The 17,288-nt window shown below is 44.2% G+C and overlaps 1 protein-coding gene across 4 annotated transcripts; it reads left to right on the top strand.

Moving 5' to 3' along the window:
* The first annotated feature begins 310 nt into the window (after positions 1 to 310).
* LOC112563992 (SH3 domain-binding protein 5-like) lies at positions 311 to 16,609 on the top strand. 4 transcript variants are annotated; one of them, XM_025238497.1, is made up of 10 exons: positions 311 to 412; positions 1,385 to 1,679; positions 3,675 to 3,788; positions 9,491 to 9,553; positions 10,719 to 10,847; positions 11,975 to 12,145; positions 12,315 to 12,445; positions 13,972 to 14,014; positions 14,387 to 14,591; positions 15,131 to 16,609. In XM_025238497.1, exons 2-10 carry the CDS (start codon positions 1,611 to 1,613, stop codon positions 16,009 to 16,011), a joined length of 1,806 nt encoding a protein of 601 aa, XP_025094282.1. In that variant the 5' UTR covers positions 311 to 412; positions 1,385 to 1,610; the 3' UTR covers positions 16,012 to 16,609. The 4 variants fall into 4 exon arrangements, with proteins under 4 accessions (XP_025094282.1, XP_025094283.1, XP_025094284.1 ...); XM_025238498.1 differs by having other exon boundaries at positions 315 to 599; positions 1,385 to 1,838; positions 3,670 to 3,788; XM_025238499.1 differs by having other exon boundaries at positions 315 to 599; positions 1,385 to 1,838.
* Positions 16,610 to 17,288: the final 679 nt, after the last annotated feature.

Consider the following 17,288-nt stretch of genomic DNA (forward strand, 5'->3'; position numbering starts at 1 on the left):
AACTGTCAACTATTATAAGACAACCTGTTAAGTATCCTGTCTTCTCTCTGAAGACAATGTCTGCAACATTGTTGAGATCCTGTCTTTCTCTCTGTAACTCTGTCTGTAACATTGTTCATATCCTGTCTGTCTGGAAATAATTTCTGTAACATTGTTCATATCCTCTCTCTCTCTCTCTCTGTAACAAATGTCTGTAACATTGTTCACGTTCGACGTACGTCACAGGGCGTGCAGTAGGATTAAAAGCGTTTGTAAATAAAAACGTCATAAATAGAAGATGACGTAGAACACTATGACGTAGTTGTTTCCGTGCACTTTGTATGGCGTGTCGATGGCTGCCGCCGAAGAAAGCTTAGCTCATTACAAACGCTGCGATTTTGCCACTCATGGACTTCGTCTCTGCGTTCGAATGGTAGGCATTGAATTAATACTCTAGGTATACAGCTGGAATTTTCACTTTTCTGTCATGGATGCCCCATCTCCAGCCTGCGCCAGTCGCTTCCCTTAAAACAAAGTCTTCGTCGAAGGGCTGAACGACCATGGATGTGTGATACAAGGTCGTGCTACAGCTGTGCACATTGTTGTACTTTGCCTCAGAGGTTGGTGTTAGCTCACAGGCACTAACTTTAGTTTTACTCTTTTAGTAATAACCTTTAATATATAACTTGTGTCGTTGGTGCTTGGTTTATCTTGAGCCTGGGACGATGCGGCTTTCCGTGTTGGGACGATGTGGACATAGCTGGGACCATAATAGTCGTAGGGGCGAAATGGCCGGCCCCTGACAAGTAACACAGAATCTCAGGTTTGGAAAGTGTATGATCTCAAAATTAGGCCAAACCTTGAGTAATGAAGTAATTGTTTATCTCAAGGTAGTTGTAAATAATCATTTCTGTAAGTTATTAAAAAGTACATTTGATGTACTAGAACGGTTTGAAGTTAATGTGAGTAATTTGCGACGCCCCAACGGGACACACACGTAGCGGATCGATTGGTTCAAAGACCCCGACTGCTTGCCTTTCTTCGAGGTTCCCGTCCTCTCCCTCCACTGGCTTCGCATGCGGTGTCCACGTTTGTGGCGGGACGACAAAGCTGTGATCTTCCGACTTTATCACGATCCACGCAAGGAAACAATTGGCAACCTGAGAGGTGTGAATTAGAGGATGGAGGGAGGGGAGTAAACCTCCGAGGAAGGAGGTAAATAGGGGTCTGGCCCGTCTGGGTCATGTGCCATGCCCTGCGCTGTGCTCGACCTCTTTCTTTGGGCAGAAAGAGAGAGAAGCTGCATGTCTAATAGTTTTTTTAAAGTAAAAAGTCAGTGTTTATAATCTTGTACTTCATACATCAATGTTGCTTCCGTCTAATTAAAATTGTGATTATTTTGCAGATTTCATGCCTTACTGGATGTCACCTTATGCGAGAAACAGCAGCGCTTTTCGTTATTCAATTCATATCAACGATAAGATTTATGGGGTTCATCTAGTGTGAGGAAGAGCAGAAAACAGGAACAGACGAGAAAGACTCCTTCAAGACTCAAATTTTTCTTAATTAGAAAAAAAAATATTGAATTCAGGGAACGTGTTTTAAGCTATGTAGGATCAAGAGTCGGACGCATGAACAACACTAACTTGTCTGGAAACATAAGTGTGTTTAATGCGAGGCAGAGGCCGCCACGAATAAAGGTGAGCTGGAATAATTGTTCGCCTAATGACTGTAGCCAATTAAAGAGGAAGAGGCTTTTTCCGATGAAGACAATTGTAGGCTCTTCCTGCAATCAATGAAGTTAACCAATGCCTATAAACTCACAAATGTCGCTCCACTGGCTGAGATGAGTAAGATCTGTGAGTATTTAAGAATACCTGCTCAAAACTTGATGATATGTGATTCGTGATGAGCTGCAGTGTGTGTGTGTGAACGCATGTGTGATTGATGTCAATTTTGTTATATATACCCATCACACATTTCACAATAGATTTAAAGGCAAAGGCAGATGAAATGGCAAGCAGGGCTTCAATATAGGTATATTGATGATCTGGGTCGTTTCCGCTCAAAATTTCAGGTTTCAAACGAACTGTTTATTTGCAACAATGTCTAATACACACCTGCGCGCCGGAGGCAGCAATGTTTCGCACTCTTTCGGTGTGGATAGTAAAATGATCCCATTACTTGACACAGACGGTACCAAGAAAAGAATTCTCTCACAAGCCAATTTTCTCCACTTTGTTTAGCTCTTCCTCGCTGTGGGCGGTTCGGTGATGTAACGGTTAATGCCTGTCACCAACACAGTAAGGTTTGACTGTCATGGGTTCAGACCTCGTCTCGATCACGCTGTTCTTTTTATGCATGCTGGCTGCCTTGCTGTGATATAGCTTTAGTTACTGGATCTGTGTAAAGACTCTTGTTTCTTCCTCGTTGTACTCTGGTTCGAAATTGTATTATATAGGGTAATTAGGTATAACTGGAACAATGTATGTGATGAGTGGGTTGGGCATAAGCTGGTTGCTTTGGAAGGAAAGGGCCTCAATTTAGAGGTGACTTTGCACTGAGGGAGGACGGAGGGGTATGTAGTATGGGCGGGGCCTAAGGTTTCCTAGCTCGTGGATCCCCATTCCAACAAAGGATCCACCTTTACGCCCCATGGTGCGAAATCGCCACGAAGTGAAAACGGGGTCCCATCAAAGGAAAGTTGATGATGTAACTCTGGTGTGTAGGTCTGTTCTGGGAGTATGGAAACGCCCTTGACCTGTTTAGGTATGGCCATAATAATAAGCCTTTCTCGTCCAGTAAAACCACCTCGAGGACATGACACGATGTCCATTATATGGACATAGCCTCGGCTGCTTTCTGTACTTGGCATGTGGATTAGTTTCACAGACAAACCAATTCCACTGTTAAAATAAAAATGCAAGATTGAGAAACGATCCATTAAGTGTTATAAGCCTCAAATACAACAAAAAGTTTTCACTCAGTTGAAGTAACAAGGAGCCGTGTCGGTGAGTAGGGTGTGGCTGAGTTCAAGGGTTAAAAGGTTGGCCAGCAGATAATGCCCAAATAACACACAAAGTCTTACTGCCTGAGGATAGCCCCGCCCCACGCGCCATGGAGAAATCGCCACAAGGTGAACGGTCTATTCAGAGGAGAGCTGGTGATGCAACTCTGCTGTATAGGTCTCCTGTTTAGGACTGGCCGAACCGACTTTCTTTTATTCAGTTACAATGCCTTGATGGCACATAACGATGTCCACTACCTGGCCTTGACCCCTACCTGTTCACGACACCTGGGGCTGGCTGTACCGCGCCCCTAGCGAGAGGCAGAGCTAGCCACAGGTTGAAGCCATGACTACCTGTTTGCTGAGCTGTAGGAATGCCGATCGGTCTCGTGACGTGGAGTTTGGAGGTGGCAGACAGCGGGAGGGCAGCCAGCTCTCCACAGCATGACGCGTGTGTGTCGCCGTCACGTCTACTTACCTCTGACAGGTCAAGGGTGAAGGTCACGTGGGCTGCGCGTCACCTGTTACTGCGTGGCGCGAAGGGAAAAAAAACCTGTTTGTTTTTCGCTTGCTAGTCAGTCACCCCGCGCTGGCGGAAGGTTTAGCTGAAATGTCACTTTAGAGAACTGTCCTGCTGTCCGCACATGTGCTGTGTAACCTTTGCTGAGTCGTACTTTACTCAGGACAGGCTCTCACACCCGCGATCCACTCGGATAGCATGGAGGCTCGCTGTCAGCAGACGGATTCCGCTGACCAAGATTCAGTAGCAGACGACGATTCCAGTTTGGACCCTCGAATCAAAGTAAGTAGTAGTTAAAATGATTTTATTTCAGTAGTTTTGTTGTAACACATCCAGCACTACACTATACAAAAGTATTCTGGACTTCTGAATATTATTCTGCTTTGAGGAGGCTTTCTAGAGCGGGACTTGATGCAGCCTTTTTATTTTGCAGGCACAGAAAGTATAGTTAGTTTTTGTTTCAAAGGTTGAAATTAATAATAGTTGAACATTTCCGTTGTAAAAGCGTGATTGTATTTACGCCGAGATGTTTAAATGAATGAGAATGACAGCGGTGACAGTTTACGCCCCTCGTCTTCCTGTGTCTTGCCTGGGGCGCCGAGACCGCAGTGATAGACAACCGAGACCTACATGTGAGCATTGCATTGTTCACTTCATTGTGTCCTCACTGCTCACTCGCAGTGATCTACAACCGAGACCTACATGTGAGCATTGCATTGTTCACTTCATTGTGTCCTCACTGCTCACTTCAGTTCCTGTCGCCGAACTAACGCATTCATTGTATAGGTACATTTTAATAGTCAATACCCAATGCTTATATGATCGAGCGATCTGTTATTTTTGTGGCAGTGGCATCCTGTTCAAATACACAGGATGTATTAACGAAACGGATGTAAACTTTGTGTTGCCTACGTACGGATTTTTTTAAATGAAAAACAATTTTCAGATCCAAACATCAAAAACATGCACTATTATCAATAACAATAATAGACCTGATAATTGTTTATTATCAAATATGAATATATCTTTTTTATCCAACGTTGGAAGCCGGTGGTTAAGCTTACTAAGTACATTATGAAAATTCCTCGGTATGTTACCTGTATACTGCAGGTTATCCTAAAGAGGACGATACTGTTAGAATAAGTTACCGAGTTCATTCTGATAGGATTATTTAGTTCTGGTAGTTTGAGTTTTAAACTTTGAAATGATAAGGATTTTTTTAAAGTTAATCGTATGGTTGTGTTGATGACTGACAAACGCATGGTTCCACTGGTGTTAGCAGACATACAAAAAAAAAAAAAATCTCGTGTTGACGTAATTACTGAGGCTGACGTGAAGCCACGTGTCGGGTAACGAACCTCAAGAATTGGTTTCCAGCTCTTGTTAAACGCACTTAAATACTAAACCTTTTTCGGCATGCGTCTCCCTAATATTCCTTCTCCTAAGAGGCATCTTGTGTCGGTGGAGACCGACTTTGCCCACCACTTGACCAGAGTTAAAAATATATTTCCGCCAACGGACGATATCGGGGTTCTTTCTCTCTCTGTGTGTGTTGGGGGTCGTTGGAGGGTCGTGTGTTGTCAGAGATGTGCGGGTTCTTGACCTCACCGACTGGGCTATTCATGGGATGGATCTTTTGCTCACAAAGTATCTTCTTCAGATTGGCTGTCTTACATCCCCACCCCACCCCAAACCCGCCACACTATCCATCCCTAAGCGTTCATCTTGTTGCAGCTGTTGCTTATCGGAGACAAGCTTGATGTGGCATTCTCTTTTCGTGGGTCGAGGAAGCATAATTGAGTGTGGGCACTGCTTTGTGTTCGTGTCGAAAAAGCATTGCAGAGAACGGATTTATTGAAAGGATTATCCAAGCACTACTCTCCAAACGTCCTTCTCTCTCTCTCACGCTAACTAGCTGCTAATCTCTCTGGGTTTATTTGTATGCGCGTGCTTGCGAAACGCGAAAGAAAAGAAAATTTGCAGAGAAGGTATGCATGCAACGTACAACCACATAGAAGAAAGAGAGGTGGGAGAGAGAATACTTGTAGCTGAGGCGATGAAGAGAACATAAAAAGTTGTAGGAAGGATATTGTTTTTCGATTCGTTTTTCTTTTAACCTGCGGAGGAGACTGTCGAAAAAACCCAACAAAATTGTTTACAAAACAATACATCCTGGTTTTTAATGAGATTCAACCGTATAAACACAAGATAATTATGTTCAAGCCCAACCACACGAGGTGGACATACAGACAGACGAATATGCCTGTCACTTGTATTCGCTTGTATTCCAGGGAACAATTGGCAAAAGATAGACGATACGTGAATGACATGTGGAGATATCTCGCCTAACCTGGAATGCTCACTCAATGATCTCTTTTTCTAACAATTGTATCTCCTCATCCCCTTACACCTGACCCCTTCTCACCCGACGCGTTATCGTCGCCCTGCACCGCAGGGTCAAGGGTCACAGCCCACTGTCGTCAGCATGTCAGTTGGCGAGAAGTAGGTCGACAGCGATGAGAGAGCAACAACTCACATCTGTACCGGACTTGACCTTCGTGAACCCTGTATCTCCTTCCGATGTCGCATCGAGTCTTCGTGTTATTTATTGTATTTTTTTATTTTCCTGCCTTATTCCGATATTGAGGGCGAGAGCTGTTGACAGCCTTGGCTTCTTAGGTGTATCCATCGATTTCCGAATGTGACGTCAGTAGGTAATATAAGTCTTGTCCCTTCCTGCCGTGTGCACAGGTGATGTTGTAAGTCTTCACGGACCTTGTCACACAATTTCCTACACGCTTTGCCAAGTTGCTGGGGTGGGCGGAGAACCCGACTACACGTAGGAATGCGGGTGGTATACGGCTGTGCACATAGTTTCTGGTTTAAATGTACCATTAGTGCACAGTTATTAATGCACCTATATATATTATTAGGCGAGGTACCTGGCTTCCCCGTTTTGTTTTTTTTTTCCTATACTGTTGTCAACGTTCGAGTTATCGCTCTATTTGAGTCATGCTCAATCATGCGCGACATCAGTGTAAGTGTAAAAACATGTTTACTCTGGATGACCCTTCCTTAGCAAGATAGGTTGATAGTTCGACAAACATGAAGTTCCAAGTGAAATGGAATCCTCCGGGCAACATTGTTGTTTTTTTTTTTTAAATTAATTTGAGAACACTGGTTACAAAGAACGGGGAAAATCAACATTATAAACACACACTGGAGCAACGTATATCCGTTCTAAACAAGCAAACACGACCGAGCTATAATCGAAATGAAGATTCCTGACACATTAGGTGGCGATCAGACAAACTGCCAGCACCCTAGACACGCGCACAGACACATCGACTCACTGATTTATTTATTAGAAGCACTCTCACTCGCGCGGGTGTGTTGGGTTCATTTGTCTGCCGTATAGGAAAATGCTTTCATCTTTCTATTGAATAGGAAAAATATTACTTCCCAGTATAGTGAGGAGGTAGGGATGGAGACAAAGAGGAAGAGAAGGGAGGAAACCTATGTACCTAGGGAAAACCCAAACCTTGTGAACAACAGTCACATCCACCGAGACCTGCACGTACTATAAAACATTATGTCCTTTTTAAAAAAAAAAATTAGTGTGTAAAGAGAAGATAAAGGGTCTGTCATATCAGTTGTCTAACTAACACGCAGCCCCCTGGATCTTGCCAGTCAGTCTTATTTTTAACCCCGAGAACGAGGACGTTTTCCCCCGGCTTACCTCACGGGTCCCGACGATCTAGGTAACGAAAACTCTCGGTATTTCACTCTTTGTTGGTGATGTAACGAACACCGCCTCGGAATGTGAGGTATTCGTGCTGAGAGTACTGCCGCTCCCAAAAATTTCATTTTGCATCTGAGCAACTTTGAAATGTTTGCCGTTTGGCCTACCACCAGCCGATAAGCATGGTAGGAAGGTGAACTACTCGTCTAAAGGAATTCCGCCCCCTCAGAGAGAGAGAAGGAAGGAAAGAAAAGGAAAATACAACAGCGAGGGACAGGAGATGGGGGTAGGGGGTGATTAACGGAAGACAACTTCTAAATGAAAATTCTGTATCAAACACATTTGTCTTAGTTTGTCAGAGGAACTGAGCCAGTCTGCACCTACATCATGTCCTGACTTCTTCATGCATCATGTGATTTGCATTGTCTGGGTGGATGTACCGAAGGGGGAACTTCGCCAGGTCGGGGGGAGGAGGGGGTAATTGTGTCGTCTGCGCTGGTGGAGAATTTATGTATGTTCCGGAAGAGGAAGGCGGAGTCCGGGCTGTCGGCCTCCCTGACAGGTAAACGCGTGGGAAAGTCCCGAACACGCTGACGCCTCAGCTACGTTTTTTATTCCCACACTTCCTTTTAAACTTTAATGTGATGTTCTGAACGCTTTTGACATGGTGTACCACTCACAAATGATTTTACAGCTCGTTTGACCGCAAGGCTATGGATCCCCTTACCTTTCCCCTTTGAATGAACTTTTAATGAGCATTAAGTACAGCACTCATGTTAGACGCTTCCCTTAATTTTATTCTCTTGTAAACAATTTTTTTGACAGAAACCATAAAAGAATGTAGCAAGGGGGTGGGATGGGGTGAGGAATGCTAAATGTATAGCAAGCTGAGGTTGGAGCGAGGGCATGTGGTGATTTGCTTTCAATACCTGAGCCATTTGTTGAGTGGAAGATGAGTGTCAGCTGAGGCCGAGGACAAGTGTTAACGTCCTGTTTATTCAAGCTGCTAACAGTGAGATTTCCTCAGTCACCTGCACACCACTGTAGGTTAGCCCAGGTACGATGTAACTGGCAAACAAAGGATGTACCGAAAGGAAATATACTAGCACGAGAAAGATGCGTGCATAAGAAAGAACAGTACTTTGTTTTAATCTCCTCATTTCACCTCTCCCTTGCACCAGCAAACGGATGCACACCCACTCACACACGCTCTCTCACTCACTCACTCACGCACAAACAAACAAAATGTCAACGCGTCTACATCCGCAATCTGACGCGTTCTGTCTGCACCTGCAGGAATAATAAGAAAAACAAGTGAGGAGGAGGAGGAGGGAGCTCTCTCTACCAGTTGTTCAGGGGTGGGAGGGGACAATAAAACGCAGCAATGGTGGAGAAGGGCTGAGTGAAGTGTAAAATTGTTTCACTTCCCATCTTAGATGGTATCGAGGTTGATATTAATTTTCCTTTCTAAGGTCTGACCTCTTCATAGCTGAGTGGACAGTCCAACTACTGAGATCGATTGAAATCAGTAATCTTTGATAAGGACACGTAATAATAACTATAACAACGACAACAATATTCTCTAAATCTGTCGTCTATTTCTTTTGTTTCGATGAAACTCATCTGTACAACGAATCTTCAACAATGGGAGAGTTGTGCATACATGCGCGCGCGCGCACACACACAAATTATATTCAAGTGGCAAGGGACAATATAGTCCTTTGCCGTGTTTCCTTTTCAGTGAGTCAGAACTAGATTTGTTAGATAATTATTGTGACAAGCTGTCAGATGGAGCCACGTTAGTGGACGATGCAGGAAGTCTTTCCCTGTGAGATCTTCCTTCGTCCTTCACTATGCTTCTTCTTCTTCCAACCCTACCCGTGGTGGGGAGTATAGTTGGTCCGGCGAGGCCGGCAAGACACGGCTAAAAGTCGATCTCAGGTGGTAAAAATTAATAATAATAAAGAGCATTTTCTTCCAGGTTCCAGAACCAAGTACTTCTTCCTCAAATTTGAGCAACTGAACCCACTTTATTCACAAAATTCTTGCCTTGAAACATGGAGTTGCATTAGTAGAGGTTTTTGTGTCCATGTTTTTCTTAAGTTGTTAAAGTAATTTAAATAAAAGCAGTGATTTCTTTTTAAAGAAAAGGTATTACGAAAATATCTTCTTTAATATAAGTCGATCGTCAGTCGAGCACCTCACAAGGATACTCATTATTTATTTACTTATTTATTTACAGGTGGAGCTTGATATACTGAATCAGGCCAGTATGGACATAAATCGCCTCGAGAACGAACTGGATGTAAGTAAAGTAGTGATGGTACTGAGATGATGATTCGCATAGGTTTATGCACGCAGGTGTGTGTGTGTGTGTTGGAGTGGGGGAAGAGTAAAAAATGTTCTTTTCATACATATAGAATACCACAACATTTCAACTTTCACGTGCAGCTGGTTTGAAGTTGCTGAGAGACGCATTTTTGTCAATTGTTTCGGCTTCAAACTGTCTCTTCCCGACAACCTCCACACTTACACACAAAAAACACACATTTCCTTTCTGTCGCAGTTGTTTTGAATGTCGTCTCTAGCTTTTCACTACACCGCCCACCACTTGAGACTGTTTGTTTGACTGTTCTCCGTAGCACAGCTTTTACACTTCTGTGACTTGTGGAATGTGTTTTCTGTCCTCTGCGCTCTGTAAAGTCGTCTGCTATTTCATTTACTTTCGTTTTAAGTGATTCATTGTGGTCGTAATGTGCTCCCTGCCAAAGAAAACAAACCCTCTACACTCTTGCTGTGGCCTTAAACTCACGCAAAAATGTCAAGAGTTCTTTTACCTACACACACAAATACCTGTTTGACAATGATTTCCGAGCACTTTTATGTATGGAAAGATATATGGGCGCCTGTGCAACTCGACTTAGACTTGGTCGTTTCTTACCCCAAAATAGCGAGACCGTTCTGTTGGTATCTGATTATCCAAGGAATAGTAATGGTGTTACTTGAAGAACAGCATTCCACCCTAATTTTCTTTTTTACCGTAGTTAAAAGTAAGTCTACTTTCATTTTTCTTCAAGGAAGAAAAAAGAAAAAGGCAAATCTGAGAAGTCGAGTTATGTCTATTTAAAGCGAAATAAATAAATTAGTCTAAAGGTATTAGTTTGTGGAGGAACGCTCTCTTTATTATAAAAATTTAGAAGGTCGGAGATGAAAAGTAAACATAAACCTTTCACGGTTGTTATAAGAAGCGAGTCGAATAGGAAATCCACAAGAAAGGGTCACAAGAAAGTCAGATCATAGCTTTGAATGCAAAAAAGAAGATTTATCGGGCAGTTAAAATTCTTCAGCACCTGTATATAACTGCACATGGCGAGCTATAATCAATGGATGGGCTTTTCGGGAGCGAGTAAATGTGTAGTTGGACAAGATTCTCTCGTAATAATTAACTCATTAAAGGGATTTCTGTGCAGGAGGCGAGGAGCAAGTATGGGTCCACCTTTGCTGCGTCGTCTCAGAAGATGGAAGAGCTGGGTGCCAAGATCCGCAAGAACATCCAGCGGGCCCGCCAGTACTTCGAGCTGACAGAGAAAGCCAAGGAGGTGAGTAACGTCCGCTTCGTCAGCGTTTCACCTCCACTTTTTTGTGCCTCAGAGAGAGAGAAGGTTTTTATGGCGGTTGTTACAAACTTTATCGCCACCGGCACGATCTGTCACGTCACTGTCAGTATAATCAGCTGACAGCATTACGTGATTTACGTTGCAGATTTTTATGCGACCTGAGAATAAGGTCAATCCTCTCTCTTTCATCTTCCTCATCTGTTCCGAACCCTGGTTCCGTTATTGGCCGACCCTGGAATTAGTGCTTTTTCTTTGTTAGTGAGAATTCACCAAGAGTTACGGTTAGTGTCGCCATCATTTTTCATGCAAGGGAACTCTTTTTAAAATCCCATTTTCAAAGTGCTTCATCGATGTCTTCCAAAGAGGTTTCGTTAAAAAAGTGTACCACATTTAGGTTATGACCTGGTATAACTTATATGGCACATCATATTTCCATTAAAGTTCCTCCAAAACATTGGTTACTTCATGACCGTCACATAAATATTCCAAACGTCTTTTCATTTATGACAGTATATGCCAGGTTAAGAAATCCATTTAGGTCGTAAATATTCATAAAAGCGAGCAGTTAGGGTAATTTGCACTTTGTGGCCTCTCCCCTTCTCCCCATCACTTCCTTTGCGATGTCTCTTACACACACCATTGTTCAGTGCTAGGGCCGTGGAGGTTATATCGTTGCCTCAGGGGTAGGCGTCGTGTCTCCGTAATTAAAATGCAGTGCCTAGACACCACGACTGTTGGTTTTACCTTTGAAGAGGTGGTTAGAAAGCAGTGGCAAAGATTCTCTTGAAGAAAGGAAGGTAGATTAATGGCCGCAGAGTCTGAACACCGCGTCGTAAGCACGAAAACAAGGAACCTATCATTGGTTCTCACATTTTAACCCGAGATAACAACCCATCCTTGTACTATAACTTTGTTCTCTGCAGTAAAGTCGATACTGATTCTATGAGCAACCCCTTCGCCTAGTCATTTAGTATTTTGAATGTAAAGACCCATACTTAATTTGGGCGAATTCATCTGCAAAATTACTAAAGGAAAACGAATTAGCAGTATCTCCAATCCTGCATTTACATTCTCGATTGATTGATTAATTGATTGATTGATTGCTTCAGGCGCAGAGCGAGGCTGTACGCGCCGCGCGGCAGTACCAGACGGCCAGTAGTATATACAGGGCCGCCAAGGAAACCATCGCCCTGGCGGAGCTGCGCCTTATCGACGAGGACTCCCACTCCGCCTCCTTGTCGTCTGCCTGGCAGGAAATGCTCAACCACGCCACCGTGCGGGTAAGTCAGGCTGACCCTGGGGTTACAGCCAGAGGCAAGCGTGGGAAGCTGCATGTACGCGCGCACACATCCATGAACGTATAGACACATAGACAAATATGTACATTCACATATACACGCAGTTGCACGCATGCACGTGCACTCTTAATCATTGTGTGTGTGTCCGCAGGTGATGGACGCGGAACGCGAAAAGACTCGTAGCGAGGCCGAGCACATGAAGCGGTCCGCCGTCTTTGCAGAGCTGGAGGCGCACCTGCACTTCCTGGAGATCAAGTACAAGCGCTCCATCGCCAAGGCCAGGTAACCACGAGCCTCATCCACTGCGCATGTGTGGAGTGTTTAGTGAGGACGTGGCTTATTGTTGTTTTTGTTTTGGTTTTGCATTTTTAGTGTTTAGAGGGAATTGTAGTGTCAAGTACGAGAAGAGATAAAATATAATAGGCCTCGAACCGTTAGCCTTATGTGGAGAACCACAAGCGGTGGTTGAAACGAGACTCCCCTTCATGCTGTGGTTCACAGAACGCTGATCGGGAACGATAAATTATGAGAGGTGAAAACTAGATGGATGGCTTTCTTTTCTGGAAGATTTGAACTGCCCTACACTTCTCGGAACGGTTATGGCGCAGAAGCTGAAGCGCCTGTCACCACGACAGTGAGAATTATTCTCATGGATCCCGATTTGAATGTGACACCTGTTTACAGGGCTGACAGAGATTTTCTCCGGGTGCTCCCGTTTCATCCTCCCTCTCGCTGTAATGTTGTGTGCCTGTTTATGTGCTTCTACGCACCAATCCACCCACCTCTCCAACTCCCAAAAACTAGGATGAAGAAAAAGTCCTCAGGTACGTCTTCTCCAAGCAGCTAGGCCCCCGCGATAGTAAGATGAGACGATGGCTCTTAGCTATGTCTTTGACCTATTCCGGGGTCTTTAACGATTAGGATCAACTTCCCCACAGAAACACGTCTGAGTAGAAACTACGCCGATTGTCGTCCGGTCACGGTGTATTAACGAAGCTGACATGCATGACGCGAGAATTAACAGTTTCGAGGCAGCAGTAGGCTTAGTAAGCCCAACATTAGCGGAGATTTAATGTCGATGTTTGGAACTGGCCTTTCAGCTGTTGCATAAGAACATTTGTAGATCTTGAGGGACAGCAGCTGGAGAACTGAAAGTTAGGGGAACAAAATTAAAAGTGGTGAACCAAGACGTTCTTTAGGCAGCTGGTTTAGGATTTAGCAACCAGTGCAAAAGATGTAATATGCCGGCTTCATGGGTGGACGCTTCCGCCCACTTGCCCCAACTCCTGAATCCTTCGAGGTCGAGATCAGATTTCGACACACATGCACAGACGACTGCACTGTCGCAGATAGTGGATGTTGTTCAACTGAAATAAGCAGAGATTTGTGGCGAGGATTATTTGTACTTAGGAGCTGCAAAGCTTTGAAATACCTTTCAAGGACTCAAAAGGGCACGTGAAAGAAATGCCCAAGACTAGCAATATCGCCACTGCCCTTGAACTTGTAAGCGAGAAATAAGGTAAGTTATTGGCAATCGATGAACCCTGGTATACAGATGCTGCAATACCGCCAGCTGTTCAGTAGCTGTGGAGTAAGTGGATCGAAATTACAGCAGGACGTGAGGAGTTATGAGCAAAGTAAAAGAATTGAGTCTAAAGTAGTTGTTAGTGGGGTGAAAGAATGGCAGAGCCTGTGAAGTGAGGGAAAAGATGTCAATAGTTATGAATGTTGATGAGGGAACTTTTCTTTGCTGAGTTCTTGAAAAATCCACGAGAAAAAAATCTGACCTTCACTTTTCTTATTTTCAGGCCGTATTTTGAAACCAAGGCAGAACTGGAGCTGAAACTGCAGGTCTGTTGGGGCACAAACCACAAACTGAAGTAAAAAAAAAGGCGAAAGCAAAACTAAACTAAAACGCTCGCTTTGTAAACAAAGCAATACACGATTGTTATGAATGTTTGCAGCAGTGGGGTTACAGTATTTTTTTTAATATTAAATAACAAATACGAACATTACTGGCCATACTAGCAAACTTGTCTTTTAGGACGTAGTTTTCCATAGAGTGCTAGTGATACGTATGTGGCATGGATATGATATCCACAGGAGCGCTAGACTACCAGGCTGGTTAAATGACAGACCCACACAAACCCTCACAAAGTGCTAGCGATCTAGGCTCTAGGACTGGACGGGCAGCTAAGTTTGTGCATTTTCTGTCCCACGCAGCAACTGAAGCAGAACGTGTGGGACCTGCAGCAGGCCATCGTCATCCGCAAGGGCCGTTACGCGGAGGCGCTGCATCGCCTGGAGAGCATCTCGGAGGAGATCCACGAGAGTCGCCGCAACAAGCTGCTGCTGATGTTTCCCCGCGAACCCGGTGTGGGGGCTGAGTGCGACGGTGTGGGCTCTAGCGTGTCCGACATCAACATAGGTATACACCCTACTGTCTATTGGGGCAGATAAGTTTTGTTTTTTTTTTGGTTAAAGACTGCGATATACACATTTTGTCGAACTCGATAGGCTACAGGTTTACTGCGTAGGAAGAAAATTGATCCTACTAAGGGGGATAATTAAAAAAGCATGTGCAGCGAAATGGGGAAATGAAGGGTAAGCCTCTTGTCACCGTGCTCAAAAAGAGGTGTCCAGATCCCACCCACGGATATTACTTTGTGTTACTTCCCTGCCAACCTTCTCCCTGACTGATATCTTTACCTTAGTTGTATACCCAGAAGTAAAGCAACGTCCGCTGGGTCTTGGCACTGTTTTATGATCACAGACAACACGCCTGCCCTTGATTTCTTATTATTTTGACCCGGGACAACCATTTGCGTGTGCTTGGGTGGTTTTTGAAAGAACTAATCTGGACTGATGGTGGACTAATTTTAATGTTAAGCTTGATTTCTCGTGGTATAAAACATAAATGCTATAAAGAGGGAATTTAAAACATGCCTCGTTTGTGTCTTTCTTCAGAAAAGGGCCTCTTTCCGCCGATCTCCCCTACCAGCGACAGCTGTTTCAACGAAGAGGACAGCGAGAAAACCGATGTCTCCGAAGGTGGTGAGTCGCAGGTCTCAAGGCGGGCGTCCCGCGTGGACGACGACAGGGATCATGCCGGCAGTCATCGTCGTCAAGGCTCCTGCGACAGCACCGAAAGCAGCGACAGCAACACCTCAGAAAGCACCTCGTCTTCCGGAGTACAATCCCACGCCTGCATCTTCTTTGTGGGCCCCACAACTACCGGGGAAACCCTCCAGGAGACACAGGGTAACCGCGTCAAGGATGAGAACTGTAAGGCAGCATGTGACAAGGGTGAGCACTCCGATGGTGACAAGGGCAAAGAGAGCGTGGACTCTTTTGGACTGCACTTGCAAAACAGTTCATTGAGTGACTTTGGGTTATTGGAGAATCCACATGTGCGCTTGGCGGGAGACGGTTCCTCCTCCAACGACTTGTGCACGGAGAGCACAGCCTCTGTTGACACGGTTCGGGACAATTCCTCCACTAGCACCGTGGTCAACTTGGAACACACGCCCGAACCCAAGACCCAACCAGAAGTGTCAGGCTTGACCGACTGCAATCAGCACGGGACACATGACCTGCCCCCGGAAACAGAACTGTCGCCATCTTCTGGCGTGGACTGCGTCGTGAGAGGAAGCTCGGGTCATGACCTCGCGTGCCAATCAGGCGGCTCGGTCAGCAGGTTAGCGCCTGAGCCCGCCGGCAGCTCCACAGCACCAGAGTCGGGGTCAAGGAGTCAAGTGAACGGTCAGAGGAAAAGGTCTTTGCGGAAGGGTGTGATGCTGCTCAATCCATCTAAACTGGCCACCACGCCGTTCTGGAAGCTACACTAACAGCGGCGGACATCTGCTGTGTTATCAAGATCATCGGCCCCACGTCGCACATCTCACTTTCTATTGCTTTTTCTTTTCGCCAGCTTTTTTTTCACGTACACTTAATCGTTCACGCGAACACATGCACAAATACTTTGGTGCTATACATCTCTCTTTCTCATACACACACTCACATACACACATATGCGGAAAGTACGGCGTCCTACAAGCTAATACATACTTTCTCTTACCAGTGCCGCAAAACTAATAGACAACAACCGACATTGTTTCTGTTTGTATTCCCAACCCCCTCTTTCCCAAAATATTTCTGTCTTCTGCACTATATGCTGGAGAATAGATTTTGCTTGAAACATTTTTTATTTCCCGTCTTCGTATCGAAGACACTCGAGCTGAATCGTACAAATTGTGTGTTTGTGTGAGAGATTTGAAGCCTCATTACTGAGGTTGCCTGAAGAGAACACACTTTGTTGGGTTTACTTTTTTTTTTTTAATGCAGAGCTGTATTTTAATTACCATTTTAACAATAAAATTGCAGATTCATGTTGACTGTTTTTAAGATTACACGATTTTGAATAAAATGCTTTTTGTGTTTGTTTGAGAAACCGTGTTAATGAGCCTGACTATCTTTGCCTGTCTGTCACTGTTTCTCCTCACCTGTTATCGGATATATTTTATGTAGGTTTTTCCTTTATGTAGATCTCTGTTACTGTGGGTATTGCTTCAGTCCCCCTAGATGTCTCTTTATCCTAATGGACGTAAGAATAGGTTTAAAAAGAGTGATCAGACAGTTATTTCACATTATGCGTGCTTTTATTTTCCTCCTAAGAAGCGGAACAATTCGGTTACAAATATAAATGCACGATGATCGTACATCAATTTGTAATGTCTCATGTCACAGTTGTATTCCTGGATTCGAAATTGAACGAAAAAGTTCATTCTGATGTGTTGGCTTTTTTTATTATTATTATGCGTAAATCTCCCCAATGCCGTAATGACAAAGTTAATGATGTTAAAGATAATAAGTTATATTATATTTAAGCGTCGTCTTTTTTTTTCTCTCTCTCTATATGTGGTATAATATACCTGTAGTTAAAAAAAATGTACACTGAAGGTTATTTTGTTTTAATGTAACCAAATGTCTGCACAAATGCATCATTTGGAGACTGAAAGGGTCCAAATTAATGAGGTACAGTACTTAGGAAACTGCTCAGACAGGTAACTCTAGCCTTCGGACAGCTGTTGCTGATCTTCACATTTATCTCCCTTGACTCCAGACG

Source organism: Pomacea canaliculata, linkage group LG5, assembly GCF_003073045.1.
Source record: "Pomacea canaliculata isolate SZHN2017 linkage group LG5, ASM307304v1, whole genome shotgun sequence".
Lineage (NCBI taxonomy): Eukaryota > Metazoa > Mollusca > Gastropoda > Architaenioglossa > Ampullariidae > Pomacea > Pomacea canaliculata.